This window comes from Chelonia mydas, chromosome 10 (genome assembly GCF_015237465.2).
Source record: "Chelonia mydas isolate rCheMyd1 chromosome 10, rCheMyd1.pri.v2, whole genome shotgun sequence".
Taxonomy (NCBI): Eukaryota; Metazoa; Chordata; order Testudines; family Cheloniidae; genus Chelonia; species Chelonia mydas.
The window spans coordinates 49,128,235-49,147,658 of record NC_051250.2 but is presented as its reverse complement, the minus strand read 5'-3'; the positions used below and the strand labels follow the sequence as shown (position 1 = coordinate 49,147,658).

Sequence of the window (19,424 nt, the reverse complement as noted above, 5' to 3'; positions counted from 1 at the left end):
CCTGAACGAGCGGCAGGCTGGCTTTGAGAACCACTGATCTAGACCATCCCTGACAGGTGTTTGTCTAACCAGCCTTTAAATCTCCAATGACAGAGATTCCACAACCTTCCAAAGCAATTTATTCCAGTGCTTTACTACCGTGACAGTTAGAAAGTCTTTCCTAATGTCCAACCTAAACCACCCTTACTACAATGTAAGCCCATTGCTTCTTGTCCTATCCTCAGAGGTTAATGAGAACAATTTTTGTCCCTCCTCCTTATAATAATCTTTTATGTACTTGAAAATCACTATCATCTCCCTGCTTAGTCTTCTCTTCTCCAGACTAAACAAAGCCAATTTTTTCAATCTTCTCTCATAAGGTAATGCTTTCTAGACCTTTAATCATTTTTGTTGCTCTTCTTTGGACTTTCTCCAATTTGTCCACATCTTTCCTGAAATGTGGTACCTAGAACTGGGCACAATACTCCAGTTGAGGTCTAATCAGTGCAGAGTAGAACAGAAGAATTACTTCTTATGTCTTGCTTACAACACTCCAGCATCTTTAATGAGGCTAATGTTTACTGTTTTAGAACATTTGTTATTTGGCTTCTGCTTCAGGAATATATTGATTTTTTTTAAAATTAGCATTGCACAAATGTTAATGTAAAAACAGAAAGTTCAGGAACTAACATTATAGTGGTAATAAATGAGCCAGAAGCACTTCCTGTATCATGGAAGACATCATTTCATTACTGGAAACCACAGCACTACTAGTATATGAAAATAACAGTTGCACGCAAATCCCAGTGCCTGTTTGGTACCTGATTTTATTACTAGCTGGCCAGAGACAGTCTATGCTTAAACAGGGTAAAAGAGAAACTCAGTTATTGCCCTTATCCTCACAATACAGGCAGGTAACTTTCTGAAAAGGTGTTAAAGCCTAAAGGGTCCAACCTGAGGTAAAGAAATGCTCCTTATTTGAGCCTACATGAATGATCCTACAGAAGGAAAGAGAATCAAGTTGACTCAGGGATCAGTTTTTTCTTTTTTTTTTTAGATTAGAACAGACCAGGAGGCATGAATATCTGTTTTCTCTAAGGAGCAAAATTTGACCGTTTAAAATACATGTGGATTTTTAAAAAATTAAACAACAAATTACCAGATTCTATGACATAAAAGCAAAACCTGTATCCCATCTAGTTGGAGATCTCATAAATATTATGCCACAGGCTGAAGGGTGGTTTTAAAAGGTGTGGGATCTTGGTAGTCTTCAACAAATTGTGAACAGGGTAGAAACATGTTTTTGCTTGAGAAAACTGATTTTTGAAAAAAACTTTGCAAAGCATTAAACGAAAATTGCCATTTTTATAAATGAAATGCTCACAAAATGACCCTTAATTTTGCACATCTCTAACAGAAATAAATAGCTTGAAGAAGTGACACCAAGCAGTCCACTATGTTATACTACCTCCACTGCCTGACCAGTACCGTGCTTATTTTAGCAAGGACCTAAAATTGTTTTATGTAGGTGAAGAAGTTATTTATTAATCCTCAAATTTAATCCAGTTCAGAGATAGTTCTACATTAGTGATGGCACATGACTTTAACCACAAGTGCAGATGCTGAAGATTTAGACAGACTGCAACATTACCAGCTGAGAATCATGCCCTCAGACAAACACATTTATGCACATACTTTATCTTTTGGCTACCTACTCCCCATAGCCATCTGCTAGGATGGCATGGTGCCTGCTCACAAGCTGGTGGACCTTTGCCCTAGGGCACAAAACTAAACAGCAATGGGCACTGTAGAGCACTACAACTGACATCTCTGGAAAGAGGTTCCTCTTGTGTGCTATTACTGGCACATTAACGGTGCATGTCCCTTTTCCAATGGATCACATCTGTTTATATTTGTGAGCCAAAAAAAGAATTCTTGGAGTAGAGAGAAAAGGAAGATGGAGTTCACCGGCACTTCTGTATACCAACAAGACTAGTTACATTGCAGTGGGAATCTGGAAAGCTCAGCAATACCACTCTGCTCTCAAAATGAACACATTACAAAAATACCACCTGCAGGCAGTCTGTGTGAAAGACCAGTGTCTCCACAGGACTTTTCGATTTCTGCTTCAATGGAGTCTAATCCTGATTCAAGTTCCAAAAGTTACTTAACATTAGCCCTGCAAAACACAGGACCATCCTTGGAGTCAGTTTTCTGAGGGATCAGTGCCAGGTAACTTTTGGATCCTGAATTAGGATTTGGCTTCACACGGTAGCCGGGCTGCAGCAGTTTCTCTGAAGCTGTGGCCAAAACCGCTGAAATTACATTTTTTACTGCATTGTCAGCCCTAAGATATTACAATGTTCAAATTGCAGTTGACAGCCCTACCATCATAGTTCAAAAGGTTTAAAAAAAAACAAACAAAAAAACTTATACTGACAAGTTGAAACATTCACTTACATCTGCTCTTCAATTTATGGAGGGGATTAAACTTCTAATTCTGAATAAAATAGTTTAACAGAAAAGGGGCAGAGCAGAAACAGACATAAAGGAGTAATAAGGCAAATGACAATGTAAAATACATTGTATAACTGAATAATATCAAAGGATAATGCAACATAATACAATTTCTATGTACACACACACAGTCAGGCCCAAGTATTCAAAAATAAAGAGCAAGGGCGAAGTTCTGCCCTGATTTACACTCTGGTATACCCCGACTCCAAATATCCTCAAAGTTTTATATCCTGATTATTTTGTAAGCAGTTCTTTCTAGTGTATGAGTTCAGGGAGTCCATTATAGCTGTGAACTGCAGTGTCCAGGAAGTTGAAGGGGATTTCCAATGTTGTAATATCAGGTTATGTTTTGCAACTAAAACGGAATGTAAGAGTCATTCCCGCAGGAATCAGAGAGACCAGTGCACTGTTAATATAATTTAGTACAAATAGTAAGGTTAAAATTAATAGCAGAATGAAGAACAAGGGATAAATTCTATTATCAGATATGCATGCACAGCTCTTATTGGCTTCCAGGAGATTTGCATTTGCATATATATAAAGGTAGAATTTGGCCTTCTCTCTGGTACAAACGTTTATCCAACAGGAAAGGATAAAAGGAAAATATATGAACATAAAATATAACACCCTTGTGGTCATAAAACATATTTGTCAACAGTCCTGTTTTGGCAGTGACCAGGCCTAATTATGGCTGGTCAGTGCTATGAGTATCTCAAGCACAGGAGTACCAACCATAAAAAATAAATAAATACCAAAAAGAATGATGTCCCCCTTTACATTCCTCATTTAGTCTTTTGTCCTAATACAAAACTTAGGCTCCTATCTTACAGATGCTTATGTATGTACATAAATTTACACACATGAGGAACCACAACGGCACTACTCACGTAATTAAGTATTTCAGAATCAGGGCCTAAACATGTGCACAATAATCCCAATCACATTTTCTGATTTCCTTACCTGATTATCCGGATGGTTGACTGTAAAATACCCAACACAAACAATGACTTCATGTAGCAGTTCTTCACAGGTATGCTGAGAACAGTACCACAGCAAAGAGCTGATAATATGACGGAATGCAAGGGAAAGTCCCTCAGCACCTACAATAGACTGACAGAAAACATGAAATCATAACCTAGCAATATATTATAGGGACTACCTGAAACAAATGAGAGGTGAAATTACAAATCACATACTCTTCAATGTTATCAGAAAGTATTCAAGTAAGATTTTGGTTATACTTTTGATTGTATAATGGTTGTGATAAAAAAATGCCAAATGAACCCCTGCCCCTGCCCCCCTTAACTTTTTCAGCAACTTATCAGTAGGATGTTAATTAATATGATAAATGCCACTGTAAATAAAACTGAATTTTAACTTTTAAATGGGCAAAGAAAAATTTGGATTCTTCTCAGTTGGCATTCCGTTAGCATTAAGTAGCCAATTTCATTAAATATGGAGAACATGTTCCGGGAAAACTTAATACTAATAATAATTCTCAGTAATAAGCAAAGCAAAACAAATCATTCCCAATTTTTGCAAAAGAGCAAAATACATTTCTCATTAATATCTGTGTGTTCTGAACGGAAAAGAAAGATAAATAATAACGAATAACTTTTCAAACAAACATTTTCAAAAGTTGAAAACATCCAAAAGAAGACAACCATCAGCTGCAATTCTTTTTTGGGATACTTTCTGAAAGTAGGCAAATTGCTGTAGTGTGGAGATTCAGGAGAATTAGATTTTATCTGTGCAGCCTACAGCCTCTATTTAATAAACATGTCAAACAGACAGAGCGACAAAAGGGCAAAGGGGAAAACTGAAGCATAAGGAATGAGCATGACAGTCTACTAACTCTAATGAAACAACAGCACAGGCCTGTGGGAAAATATCTTTCATCTGAAAGTTTTCTTTCTTTCTGCGTGGACTATATGTACATAAATCTAAGTATGCTAGAGTTAGGTTTTACCGTAATCAAAATTCAGCCCAGAAAAATGGAATTTTTGTTTTAAAAAACCAGCAATGGATATCTTCCATCTCCATAGTTAATACCCCCAATAAGTTGTTATACTTTCAAGCTTCAAAACATAATATAGTATCTATTTGTTACTTTACATCATGTAGCAATATGTTTTTGGGTCCAGCCCTTATTTAATTAGTCATGTCATGCATGCTGTGACCTAATGCTCTGTGTTTAACCTTCCCTGATAACAACAGGCCAAGGGGTACATGAGTTTGTGTATAAAAGTTAAACTAATTTTTCAAGGAAACTATGCTTCCTCTTTAGCCTGAATTAATAGTAATTCAGTATCCTGTCTATTGTTTCTCACTACCATCTTTCAATTGTTTGGACTGTCAAGTTAAATGACGTACACACCCATGAGCCAGGGGATTATCTGTGTTGATATTAATTCATACTGTGCCATACTGGACCTCTTCTTTTAATCAGAAAACTGTTCTATGGCCTTACTATTACATGATAAAATTATTCCTGAGAGCTAATCATCATCAGGCAGTACATAAACTATGATTTCTTTCTTTCCTAACTTATAGTCTGCTACAGTTCCTAAGTGTCAGGAGGGACAATAATAAGCGTTTTTAACATTAACTAAATAGTTAACATTAACAGATGGAGACAAATAGTTACTAAGAATGGAACAGTGATTCTGTCCATCAAAGCAATACTATGACCCCAATTCAGCAAAGCAGGTAAAGAAAATGCTTAATTGAACTGAAGCCCATCTCAGATTCACAGAGACAGTAATTGCTATACTGTACTTAATACAACCAGTTCTATAACACATGGCTCTACAAAGCATAAATGCACATGGTTGTGCACATAGATGCAAGATTTACATATGAAATAACTTATAGTTTTTGGAAATTTGCCCCCCCCAACAGAGTGGCCTTAATTCTGCAACTGGATCCATGTGGATGAACGGGTCTTCCTGCACAGAACTAGTTGTTAGATCAGGGCTATTAGTTGTACTAAAACTAAAAATCAAGAAGTGGGAGTTGAGGGCGGATTATCCTGCATTCTTCACTCAGGCAAAACTCCTGCTGATTTCAGCACAGTGCAGACAGGAGCCCATGATACACGATATGATTGGACAAATGTATCCATTATACATAAAAACTTCATTTGATATACTGCATGAGATTCATTGTTAGCAAAGCAGTTTTACAAAGCAATGTTATTTGCAATTTCACCTCACATTAATAAAAACTTTTACTCATTTATTTCTGGAATATTTTAATATTATTTTTTTTCTTAAAGTGGAAAAGTTATTAATTTGCATTATGGACTAATTGCCAGACAAATTTCTTCTTCCTTTTTTTAATGAAACCAATCTGAGATAGTTTTCCTACAAAAATGGTCTATTTTTGTGGCTTGAATAAGTCAAAAATGGGCAACATATGTATTTTATTTTACAAAATTAAAATTTCAAGAGAGATTTTGTCCCCACCTGCAAAACTAAAATGTTTTTTTCCTAAGGAATTTTAAAAGATAGTATTTTTCTAGCTGAGTTGTACCATCTTAAATTCAAGTACGTGGCAAGTCACACTTAAACACAGTGTGATCTAGGGATGCAGCCATCAACTCAAGGCACCTAAGCAGCTCACAGTATCATACAAATAAGCCATTTCCCATTCCAAAAAGAAAAAAAAATAGCTGTTTGTGGACCTTGACACATAAGGTTTGCAAGCTTGTAACACAGGCGATTAGATTTGATATATAACATACTGGTCACCCTCAAAATCAGTGGACCAAAATGGTAATGTTGTATATTCAGTTTAGTGTGTGTGTTCTGTATGTCTGCCTTATAATAAAAAAAATAGATTGCATTTATTATTTCCCATAGTTAGACAATGGAAATAACATTAACAAATAGCAATTTGATGCATGCAGAAATAAGAACAAATAGTACTTACTTCATTTGTGACTCTTCCTCAAGTTAATTTTAAATACAATTATATGTGTTTAGCTAAATTAAAAGAAAATGTACACAACAATATATAAGCGAAAACAACAAGGAGTCCTTGTGGCACCTTAGAGACTAACAAATTTATTTGGGCATAAGCTTTCGTATGTTCTAATTTTAAGCATAAGTTAAAAAAGCAAAAATTGTTACCTGAAAAGCTGGCAAATCAAGAACTGCGAAGCTACTGAACAAACGTAAACTCTGAATAGCAACCTGGATTGTGTTCTCTGTATAACTCTCTTTAGGACTTGCCATGTTTGAGTCTGAGATTGTGCCATGGAAAAGAATACAGTACAGCATATGCAAGACTCCAACTAGATCTGTAGTTTGAAGAACTGCAGTTAGTCCTGTGGGATCCTGATGTGTATTGTCAAATATGGTCCAGGACCTGCCAAAGAAACATTAAACTGTCTAAAACAAAACTACCACGAGAGCTAACATTTTTAATATGTCAAATGGAAGAAAACAAATAAACAGTTAAATATGAAAAAATCTGATGTCTATATGATGTCAGGAAACCACAAAATGTTTGACAATATACCCTCATTTATATATAAAGTCTCTCTAGATAATTATACACCTATCTTTAAGTATCTTTCTCCAAAGATATTGATCTCTGATTCCACTCCTAGGTTCCTACCAGTGTGATACCCGACAGGAACTCCATAACTTGAAAGTTATGACCACTTGAATCATAGTAGCTCCTTGCACATCTCTCATACATATATTTAGCCAACACCCCTATGCTCTAGGTCAGTTTCTTTATGACAATAGCTGGCAGAGGTGGAGGAGCTCCTTTGGGACCATCACCACCATAACTGACAAAGAGACGGTGGCTGGAACAAATTGATATATTAAATAGCAACAAGATACCAGGATCAGATGATATTCATCTGAGAGTTCTGAAGGAATTTAAGAATGAAATGGGTGACCTGCAAACAAAAATATGCAGCCTCTTATTAAAATCAGCTACTATATTAGAAGACTGCAGGGTAGCAAAACCTAAGGAAAAAGGACAAACTAGTACAATTTGTGTAAAGGAAAACCATGCTTCTTCAATCTAATAGAATTTCTTGCGGATGCAAAAAATCTATGGTTAAAAGAAAATTGACAGATTTAATTAATCTGAACTTTTAAAAAAGCCTTTGACATCGCCCCTCATAAGAGTCTACTGAGGAAACTAAGTAGTCTTGGGGGGAAAGTTCTGCAATGACAAAGAGACAGAAAACAGAGAGTAGGAGTAAATGGTCGATTTTCAACAGGGCAAATGGTTAACAGTGAGTTTTCTCTTTGATCTATATCAGAACTGGTGTTGTTTCACATACTTAATAATGTGGAAAAGAGGGTGTAACAGTGAAGTAATAAAATCTGCAGGTGAAACAAATGTATTTAGGACAGTCATTATTAGAGAAGACTATGAAAACTCCAGAAGAGACCTAATGGACAGCAGGATGGTGGATGCGATTAAACACTGACAAATATAAGGTAATGCACATTGGAAGAGATTATTTGAACTACTTATACATGCTGCAGGGTTCTAAATTTAACCCCTAAGGAAAAGTACTGAGCCTTGCACTGAGAGAGCTCAGTGAAAACCTCTGTTTAATGTGCAGTGGCAGTCAAAACAACAATCCAATGCTAGGATGTAATAAAAAATAGTATTAACATATTATGTCATTACAAAAATTGATAGCAGTTCTTCACCTCAGATACTGTGGTCAGTTCTGGTCACCCAATCAAAAAATAAAAAGGATCAAATAGAGGGGTACATAGATGGGGATCTAAAATGACAGACACATGGGAGACTTCCACACTAAAAGAGATTGAAAAGATTAGTAAATTTACACATAATAGAGGACATACAAGAGATATATAAAACAATGAATGGTATAGAAAAGGTAAATTGAGTAAGGGTACACTTATTTACCCTTTCTCATAATAAAACAAAAATGAAAATGAAAGTCAAGAAATTTCAATTAAAATGTATAAAAGGAAATACATTTTGATTCAACAAATAGTCAACCCATGGAACTCACTGCCACAAGATATACAAGGCCTTAGAAGGATTAAAAAAGGATTAGTTATTTGTATGGATAACAATGTACTCACTGTCAGGAACTTCCCTCTGGACAGATTATTTCCTAATTGTCCATTAAGGGGATTCTAGAACCTTAATTAGAAGCATCTGGTACTGGTCACTGTCAAACACAGGATACCAGATTACATGAACCAGTGGTCTGTTTTGGTATTGTGATTCCTTTGTCTTTAGGAGACTGCCAACAGGAGTGTCAGATAATAACATCTAAGATTAGTTTTTGTGATGTGGACATTTATCTACTAAGAAGTGGATTGAAACCACACCTGATTTCATATGTGCCTCTGAACAACTGCCAGGCTTTCGGTCACCACCATCTTGTGCTAGTGCTTAACTGTTTACTAGTGAAGAACCAAAGTGAATAAGAAAGCACCAGGTTACAGATGGATATCCCTATATCAATGGGGGTTTGTGTTTATAATAGAAAATTATTGTTCCTTGGGTAGAAAAGGTGAATCCAAATTGGTAACAAATGCCCCCGCCTTCACTTTTGGGATTTTTCAACATATTTGTATAACTTTACTTGTGAAATCAACTCCTATATGTTGTACCTTTACTGCTCTTTCTTTTGTGGGATCTCGAAGCACATTAGAGTGTGAAATAAGGAGCTTATTAACAGAACTGTATTTAATCTTATTAGATGGATTTCACCTGATACTCATTTTTCTAATAAACATATCTCAAGATGTGGATGTAATTAAAAGCACAAACTCAAGACAACATAATAAAGCAGAGCTTGTAGCTGAAGAAAATGTAGGTCAATTTTTGTATTATTAAGCAGAAATAACTCATGGTGAGTTCTTAAAATTCTCTGGCAAAGACAATTTGTCATTATTGCTGGAAAACATATAGGGTATGATTATGGTTTTAGAAGTAGGATTGTTTGTTTTGGTAATTTGTTGTGTCAACTTAAAAGGAAGCTAATTAAGATTTTAAGAATATGTATTTAACATACCTGATTAATCCATCTTAGTTATTATATATTACTTTTATATTTACCCTTCTATGACTGATTAATACACATTAAACTACTGAAAACAAACAAACAACACTTAGCCAGGGTCCCAAACATAAAGAAACAGCGCCATTGCAGTTATTTCCCTATAGAGTTCATTATATATTTGTTTCTGGGGAGCAAATAGATTAGCTAATGCTATTTTTACTTTTATTTAGTCAGTCCTGGTGAGATTTTCTTAGAATATGTAAGGTGCAAACAGAGAGAGAGAGAAAGAGAAAGCAACTGAGCTGCAGTAAGTGGTATATACCCAGCTATAACAATCAGCTTTACAGGTAAGTTAAAATTAGGATGTACTAACTTTGATAATGTCCCTTTAAGCATACCCACAATAAAATGCATATTCCACACAGCTGTAGTATAGGTCAGTGCTTTAATATATTGGATATAGTATATATTACATAGCTATAATAGTATATATTACATAGCCATAATACAGTATATTGGAAATGGATCTTTTGAATAAGAAATGGGTTTTAGTTTCTAGTAGTTTGTTACTTTGACCTTGGCATATAGTTTTGCACATTTTACGAGGCAACGCTAGGCTTGGGTGGACAGCAGAAGTCAGGTGCAGAGATAGTGAGTGATGATAGATTATATGGCTGAGGGGTGGGCGGAACTACTTGGATCCCCTGCATGTTCATTTCCAGATATTCTATCTAATGTCTGAGTTATTTTTAAAGATGTAAAATTTGTGTGTAGAAAGTATAATGTCTGATGCTAGCTGGACTCCACTGAAACACATTGTTTGGGTGATAATTTTTGGCTGTGAACAAGCACTAAAGGTTTAAATCAGATAGGTGTGGGAGGTCCATTGGAGGGATCTCTTCTACCAGATCTTATGATGCGCATCAAAGTGGAGTTCCTCTCCACTTTGCATACTTGAGCAAGTCCAAAGGGGATGAGTGAGTGGGCAGTTATACCTGGGTGAGATACGGGGGAGTGGACAGTGAAAGGGAATGGTGGGGGAGGTTTTTTTTTTCCATGTTCAAAATTTCAGGTGATTAAAATCTAGAAAATGTTGTGTGTTTTAAAATTTAACATGGATAAAAGACACTGACCCAGATTCTCCATTTAAAACAGCACAAAATGAATGCAAAGTGGGTGTAAATTGTTACTGTGACGTTGCACCCCATAATGCTTTATGGAAATATGCTTCTGAAAGTAAATATGACATAACTGGAATATGTTTTATGCTAGATATGCCATGTAACATCTTTGCAAAGGTTATGATCTACTGGATATATTCATCCTATTTGTATGCAGGTATCATTTTTGTATTCGAAGTTATGAATATTGGCTATGTACTTGTTTAATTTTAAGTAGCCTGAGTGAAGTTGGAAGACTATTCTCAGTAAGTGCCCAATCAAGACTATTCTCAGTAAGTGCCCAATCGAAACACTTAAGCTAACAATGAACTTGGAGATGCCAATCCACATCTGAGCTTTCCTGGGAATGTGGCCTGGCTGGTAAGGGACTGAGTCATGCATGGACATGTGACTTGCCCATGTGACTCCAAAACTCCATCTTGGAGCTGGATTCTGGATAGGAGAGAGGAGGGGGTCTCCACCCACAAGACAAAGTCTATTTAAGCCCCTGGGAGACCCCTCCATTTTGACTGCAGCTGGCTCAAGATAGCCTCTCCACCCCCAAAGGATACCTGAAAGAAACTGGAACAAAGGACAGTAACCACAGGGGTGTGAGTGATTGCTGGACCCAGACTAGAAGGAGGCTAGTCTGTAAAAGAAGCTTACTGGAACATCTCTGAGGGTGAGAATTCATCTGTAATCATTTTCTTACTGTATTAGGTTTAGACTGGCATGTTTTATTTTATTTTGCTTGGTAATTCACTTTGTTCTGTATGTTATTACTTGGGACCACTTAAATTCTACTTTCTGTATTTAATAAAATCACTTTTTACTTTTTAATTAACCCCAAGTATGTATTAATACCCGGGAGGGCGGGGAACAGCCATGTATACCTTTCTATCAGTATTATAGATGGTGAACAATTTATGAGTTTATCCTGTATAAGCTTCATACAGGGTAAAATGGATTTATTTGGGGTTTGGACCCCATTGGGAGGTGGGCATCTGAGTGCTGGAGACAGGAGCACTTCTTAAACTGTTTTCAGTTAAGCCTGCAGTTTGTGGGATGTAGTTCAAACCTGGGTCTGCGTTTGTAGCAGGCGAGCGTGTCTGACACAACCAGGCAGGGGTCTGAAGTCCCAAGCTGCCAGGGAAAATGGGCTGAGAGGTAGTCCCAGCACATCAGTTGGCAGTTCCCAAGGGGTTTTCTGTGATCCAACCCATCACAGTTACCCTTCTGATTTAGTAGCATTTTGCATCTATGTTGCCCTGGTGTAAATAAAAAGACAAAGTGTAGGTCAACAGAGGATCTGTCCCCATCCCTTACTCTTATTCTTTCTGTGTGCCCCCCTCATTCCATGTGTTCCCTTCTCATGTCCCTGCACCCTCCCTACACATTTCCTCCATTTCCCTTCACCTCCTTCCATGCTTCCTAGTCCCCTGAATCTCTCCTTTATTCCCTTTTGCATGGCCTGGACTGCATACCTCCTCTCCCAGTGCCATACATCTCCTCCTCACTCCTCCCCAAAATAATTCACTCAAGACCAAACAGCATGGTTCCATGACAACAAGTCAGTTTCCTGCCAATTCATGTCCCTCCCTGTCCACTACCCCCCTTCTCCACACTTCCTGCCCCCATCACATTTTCCCCATCTATGCCTCAATCAGTACCTTTTGAGCATACATTTATAAACCTTTTAAAATAATTTTAAACATTACTCTGTAGACACATTCAAACAGCTCTGTATGAGTGTATCCCAGGCTATACCTGCAAATAAGAGGAAAGGTGGGGGGAGAAACAAGAAAATAAAAACTGTAGCCTATCATTAAGAAAACATGGACTTTTTTAACCAGCGATGCAACTGTGGGCTGAGCCTTCAGTAGATGCAGCATACAGAGGCATAGCCTGGAGAGAAAAAAGGCAAAGATGACCACCCTGATTATCAGTTGGTCAGGGACCAACATGGACCACAGATATGGCAACCTCTCTTGTGCAGTTGATGGGTTACTCTGCAACCCAAATCTCTGTAGCGCTCTCCGCTATGCCCCGCCCCTGGCAGGACCCCTATAGTGAGGCTTGGAAGGGGCCTGTGCAGGGCCGTTCTTAGCTGTCTTACACAGCGCTTAAATCAGGGAAATTCTCTCCCAGCCAGGGGTAAGAGGTTGTGAGGGGGTTTTACAACCTCTGTATGTTGCCATAACAACATACTGGGGCTGCAGTGGGAGGCAGAACCCCTCTCTAGAATATACATCTCCTTTTTTAATTATTTGTAGCAGGGTGGATTTGATTTAAACCAAATTGATTTAAATCATGATTTAAACCACTAGTCAGGAAGACTCGATTTAATCATGGATTTCTACATAAAAGTGCATTCTTGTTGGTTGTTATACTCTTAATACATGTTCTTCACAAATCAGAGATAGATGTAGGTTTCATTTTTAGAAGGTACACATTATACATTTTTAAAATGATTTATTTTGAAACCTTTTCAGATTAGTTTTATAGCTATATCAGAAAATGAATGACTGGTTATTTCATTTACTAAAGGTAACTGAAGCAGCTATTTATGAAGTCATTGGGAGATGAACTATCTCCAATTCAACAGGTTAATCACTAATATTTGGAGGATTTTCTTGCCATGCTGTATTAGGAGGATAACATCAGCAGACAGTCATTTAAATTGTTTTATTTAACTAAAACAACAACGTATGTATTCTGGATTTTTCTCTTCAACAGCAAACATAGAATATTTTAACAAAACAAGCATATGAATTTTTGAATTTAGTTAAACATTCAAGTCTTTAAAAATCAGGTTTGTTTTTGTTAAAACTGTTTTTAACTAAAATAGTTAAATGGAATATATTTTTTTAAAAAAAACCCAAAATTAAATTGACTATGTCAGCCAGGTCAACACAAGAAACTTAAAATATTGGCTTCTGCAGCTAACTTAGTCATCTTCACCTTCATTTTCCTGTTTGTTCTTAATCTGGAAAAGACAAAACAAATTTTCCTGCTTTTTCAGGTCCCAAAGGATTTCTCAATTTGGAATGAATTAGTCCAAAGGAAGAAAATAGTCTTTCTACACTGGCAGAAGAAGCTACTGCTGTTAAAAGTGAGATTACCACTTCAATTGTCTCTGAATCCAAGTGCTTAAGTGACTTCCACCAGTTCACTGGTGTAACTTTCTTTAAAACATCATCAGCAAACAGATATTTCTTGACTGGTTCACCCTTAGCTCTGAAGTTTATTATAGTCGGCATTATGGAGGGATGATTCCTGGATGTCCATGTCATAGCCAACTCCTCTTCTTCAGCAGTTAAGGTTTGACCCTGGTACTGAGTATTGAGACTATTTGGAAGAAAATGAGCTGGAGATAGTGCTTATCCCATTCGTTTTTTTAATGCTTGTAATTTAACTCTGTCATTGCATATTTCTCTTTTTAAGATCTCACTCTGTTCCTTCAAAATTTCAACAGCGTCAGCAATAAAATAGCTATTTCCCTGCATTTTGTTCAAGGCTACAGAAATAGGCTTCAGGATACTCAGTATGTGTTCAACATTTCTCTTAAGCCCAATTTTGAGAACTTTGGCTGTGACAGTGCCATCTATTTTTTCACAATTTTGTTCACAAATTGTCATCAGATTAGGCCTGTTCTTGATATAGTGCTCAAAACAGTCCACCACTGAGTTCCATCACACGTCTTGTGGGAGAGTTAGCTTGGTTCCTCCCACTTTTTTCAGAGCAGTTGCTGCAAAGTGGTTGTTACAGAAGTATTTTTCAATTTCAACAACATTAGCCTTTACTTCTGGAATACTGAAGTCTTTGGCTAGGAGGTGCATCAAATGAGCACTGCAACCATATGTTATTAGCTTGGGACTCTCTTCACTCTTTTCTAAATAACTTCTTCTCATCTTGGATACATTTTTAGCATTGTCTGTGACTAAGCTGCATACTATATATTTGAATTCTTTTTTCACAGTTTTTTATTTTACTGCTACTTCTTGTAAGTATTCTGCTGTGTGTTCATTTCCTGATGTATCAATTGTTTCTGTAAGGAAGACATTCCCTTCTTCTGTTGTCAGACAAGCACATACAACAGGATCATTGTGGACATTGCCATCAAGATTCAGGTTAACAATTTTACCCTCTAGACCTTTTGCACACTGCTCAATTCTCTTTCACATACTTTATCCAGCAATTTGCCTGTGACATCTGCTCTGTTGGGTGGACTATATCCTGGTCTTCATGACTGAATCATGTTAATGAAGTGTGGGCTCTCAATCATATGGAAAGAAGAGTTTGTTGCATAAACAAACCAGGCAATTTTTTCATCAATTACCTCTTTTTGTAATCTGCTGGTTCTTATCACAAATTTATCTATGGTTGTTTCTGGATGATGGAGATTTTTTTTTCTTTTTGCTACAGATGATATACTATGGCTATGTGACATACATGATGTGACTGAAACACTATCATTGGCAGATAACTCTGAAACTATAGAAAATGATGGTGATCTTGGAGGTGGATAGTCGTCAGAATCCTGTATGTTGAGGATGATTCTCCTAAACAAAACAAGTCAATGCAGTTATTTAATTATTATTACCATACTGCTCATTTAGTATTACTCGTTGCATTCACTGACAGTCAGTACTACTTTAAAGGTGAAATTGTAAAAGAAAGATCTGCCTATTTCAGTTATTTATTTTTTTATCACAACTGCATTTAAAATGGCAGTACCATAGAGTAACAACTATACTTTTTGCTCAAACATGAGAATTCAAGAATAGTCCAGAAGGAAAAGAGGCAGTCCTTAAGAAAGAAGTATGAAATAAAAAAGTTTACCAACCTGAAGATCCTGCATGTTCAGACATGTTCCTTTCATCATCTTCAACACAGCTTCCTCCCGAGAAGGAACACTTCTCACGATGTTGTTTCATTCGGGCAACCAGGCCTTCCATTTCTTTGTTGCACTGTTTGCATTTTGCATGCATGCCTGTCTTACCCATAGGTAGAGGAACGTCATTAAAATATTCCCAAACTGGGTCTCTTTTACAGCCTGCAGCCATTATAGGTTTTCCCTTCTAGTGAGAGAATGGTATGGTAGATCTCAAATCAATGAAGGCTACACTCAGAAAGACCGCAAGACTTCTGGAATATGCTGCTCAAACAGTTTCACTTTTGTTTCTACTGCCTGTCCTGCCCTTCTCACATTTATTTCCAGATTTCTTCTCCTTGTCCAGATCTATTCCACCCTCAACAATCTTCTATTCATTGAACTTTTTGAAACTTTGCACTTTTAGAGAGAGGTAAGGGATTGACTCTGTGTACACAAATTTGCAGAGGGACAATAGGGTTGAGGTCTGTTGTTTCTCACCTCTCTATATTATTTATTTATTTAAAAATGTTTTTGCTGTTAAGAAGCATGTTATCTCTGGAGACACAAATCCACAGTTTGAGAACTGCAAAACTAAGCATTTCTGATGGTTATCTTCTAGACTGAACACTGAGTCCCATTGGTAAAATAGATTAACTAAATAATCTATACAGAAGCCCCTGGAACTCCATAAGATTGGGTTCCTAATCTATGAACTATTGGAACTCATTTAAAAAACTTTTCTTAAACATTACATGAATATATTGTCTCATGCTATAGAATTAGAATTTATAATCCCTATTCCATGATGAGATATCTTTGAGCTAAAATGTATTGTAATTAAAACTCTCTTTTGATAGGTTTTTTCCTCAAAAAGCATTTTATCAAAAAATTCCGATTTAAATAAAAAAAAATCCGATTTTTTAAAATTTTTTTTAAAAAGAAATCATTGATTTTTATCCACCATGATTTGTAGCATGGGCTGAGATGTGGCGTGTGAAATTTCAGGGGGATTGCTTAGGGTGTAGAGACTCTGAACATTAGGTTTATAATGGAAAGAAAACTTTAATTGTAATACGATCATACTATACACGGAGCAGGTACTGCTGATCAACAATAGCAGGTTGTTTTACACCAACAGGCTGATGACTCTCGAGAGTTATTCCAGCACATTCTGGCCTTACGATAGGCTGACCTCGGAAAGTTCAGCATGATACAAAAGCCAAAACTTTGTCTCTGTGGCTAGCACTTGTGCTGTGAAACCTGTGAGAAAGATTTCATAAAGGAGTTCATGCAAATGAGCTGGCTACCTCCTACACTCTGCTAGTTCCAATTCTCAGGATTGTCTCTCTCCAATGGGAGCTGTGCAGTGTGTAGGAGTCACTAGACCTTAGCTTTGGAATGACTTCCCAGTGTGACCTTTGGTAGAGAGATGGACTGGTTCTGCCTTCCAGGTAATCTTAGGGTCGGATGACCTTTTTCTTCATTGCCCTGGCTGACCTCTGAAACTGCCAAACAGGGAGTCTTGCTTAGTGTTTTTAATCCTTAAATATCATTTCTTAGTTGACTGAAGTCGAGTCGGCCAGGGAAGGAAATGTTACTCATCCTGTGCAGTAACTGTAGTTCTTCGGGATGTGTCCCCCCATAGGTGCACCACTTGAGGTGCATACATGCCTCTTGAGCCCTTAATTTGAGATTTCTAGCTATCAGTGCTTATTTGGCCTGTGCACGCACCCTATGCCTTCTCGCGGCAGACATATAGGCGTTCGTGGGCGAACTGCCCTTTGTTTCTTCTCTACTCAGTCATTTCCTAGGGAACAACTGAAGTAGAGGATAAGGAGGACAGGTGGTAGAGCACCCATCTCAAAGAACTACAGTTACTGCACAGGGTAACATTTCTTCCCTCTTCGAGTAGTGTCTTTATAGGTACTCCACTTCAGGTGACTGCCAAGCAGTATCCCTAGGAGGAGGAGGGAGCTTCAGAACAAGATCCAGAGCTGAAGATGGCTCTGCTGTACTAAGTACTGCATCAGATCTAATGGCACGGAGCAGGGAGTAATGCTTTGAAAATGTATGGACTGAAGACCAGACAGCAGCTCTACATATCTCAGATACTTGGCCATTCTTCAAAAATGCAGCACATGCCACTTGTGATCTGGTTGAATGCATGTTGAAATTGATAAAGTTATATTTGGCAAGGACTGCGTCATAGTTTGCAATCTGAACCTGCAGGGTTGTGGATGCCTAATGCTTTTGTCCAAAGAGATCCAGTCGCTTTTGGTCCTTGTCATGGGGGTGGTTCTTGAAAAGTGCTGCTTATACCGTTCATTCAGTGCCATCCACCGCAAGGGAGTTAGGTGAGGGAGGGGAAAATAAAAAGTCAGAGTCCATAGGGGGCACGTAGTACTTCTTGTCTGCCCTTTTGCGCATTGGTGGAATAGTGGCCGGTGTGTGCCATACTGTCTTAAATGGATCTGGAGAGCCTCATTAATAGGCAGCGCCACTCTGGAGAGTGTTGCTGACTGCAAAATATCTAGTGGCCTGTGCTGATGATCTTTGACCTCCTCCAGAGGGATCTGTAGAGTGTTAGCCACCCTTCTAATGAGGTCCTGGAATTGTCTGTAGTCATCGATGACAGAAGGAGCGGGAGGCATGACTGCCAATGATGATGAAATGGGAGTTTCAGGAGTGAATTCCTCATCTGATCTAGCCTCCAGCTCCTCAAACGTCTCCTCCTGCTGTGAAAGAACAGAGGGAGGATGTGAAACCCCCATCTCCCTAAAGTGATGGTACCGGTGGTCTGCTGAATTCCTGCTTATAGGTTGCCCAGGGGTCCCAATATGGCCACTTCGTGGGGGGAGGGGTCTATAAGGGAGCGGGGGTGCATACAGGGTTGGTCCTTGACAAGCCTCGAAGTTCTCCCTGCACGAAAGATTCCGAAAGGGGTATGCAGGAGAACCCCTAACAGAAATTGAGGAAAGTGACAGGGAGCCCTCTTCTTCTTTCTCCACATCCTCCCATTGTAGTTGGAGGGGCAGTCAACGAGAATGTAAGAGAGTCCTGTGCCACAGAGTGGCCACTTAGAGACCGAGGTCTCAGTACCATGAACTGCTCTGTACCTGACAGCAACGGGGACTCTGGTTCATCCAAGAGAAAGCAATCCCTTGAGTATCTGAACTCCTGCAGTACAAGAAAGAACCTTGGTACACACACTGTAGCTGAGGTTGCCAGGACTGGAACCAATGGTACCAGTAACGATGAGCATACCGCAGGCTTTGTCAAGCGCCAATGCTTTCTCTGTACTGAGGGTACCACTTGTACAGACATCCCCGGCTGAGCTGCTTGCATCAATACCGATGGTTGGGTTCATGGTTGACCGAGATGCTTCAGTGCTGATGACGGGGCCGAGCTCGATGGTACCTTGTGTTTACTCTCCTTACTAGCGGAGGGCATGGGCATCCTATTGGAGTTGTGCTTCCTCTCCTTGGAGCTTCGGGTCTTTATGGGCCTGCTGGTACTGGAGGAAGAGTCTGTGGCCCCAACGGTGCCCTGGAAGACTAGGGATGTAAATACAGTTTAAAAAGTTAACCATTTAAAGGATTAAAATATGTCGTTTAAATGGTTAACCAATTAAGTGGTTGGGGCCAATCCTGCCAGCTGGCGTGGCCGGGGTGCCTCATGCCAGGGCTGGCACAGGGCTGCTGGGGCCAGCCCGCCCACAGTTAACCGTTAAGACAGGTTAACCGGTAAGACTAATGCTTACCGGTTAATCTTTTACAACCCTATCGGAGACCAAGAACCTTGATGGGGACCTGGTCTTTTTTGGAGCTGGCTCCTTAGATATAGTCTGTGTTCCTCTTTTCGGTAGTCTTCC

General features: G+C 38.4%; 1 protein-coding gene across 14 annotated transcripts in view; it reads right to left on the bottom strand.

Moving 5' to 3' along the window:
• Window positions 1-19,424, bottom strand: part of SCAPER (S-phase cyclin A associated protein in the ER) — a 356,135-nt gene that overhangs the window by 28,848 nt on the left and 307,863 nt on the right. For 13 of the 14 annotated variants that reach the window (XM_043523924.1, XM_043523925.1, XM_043523920.1 and 10 more), the window contains 2 exons: window positions 6,630-6,867; window positions 3,457-3,606 (listed from right to left, as the gene is read on the bottom strand). In XM_043523924.1, coding sequence (XP_043379859.1) covers window positions 3,457-3,606; window positions 6,630-6,867 — 388 coding nt within the window. Of the gene's footprint in view, window positions 1-3,456; window positions 3,607-6,629; window positions 6,868-19,424 lie in introns of those variants that run through there. The other variant, XM_043523930.1, reaches the window with a different exon arrangement.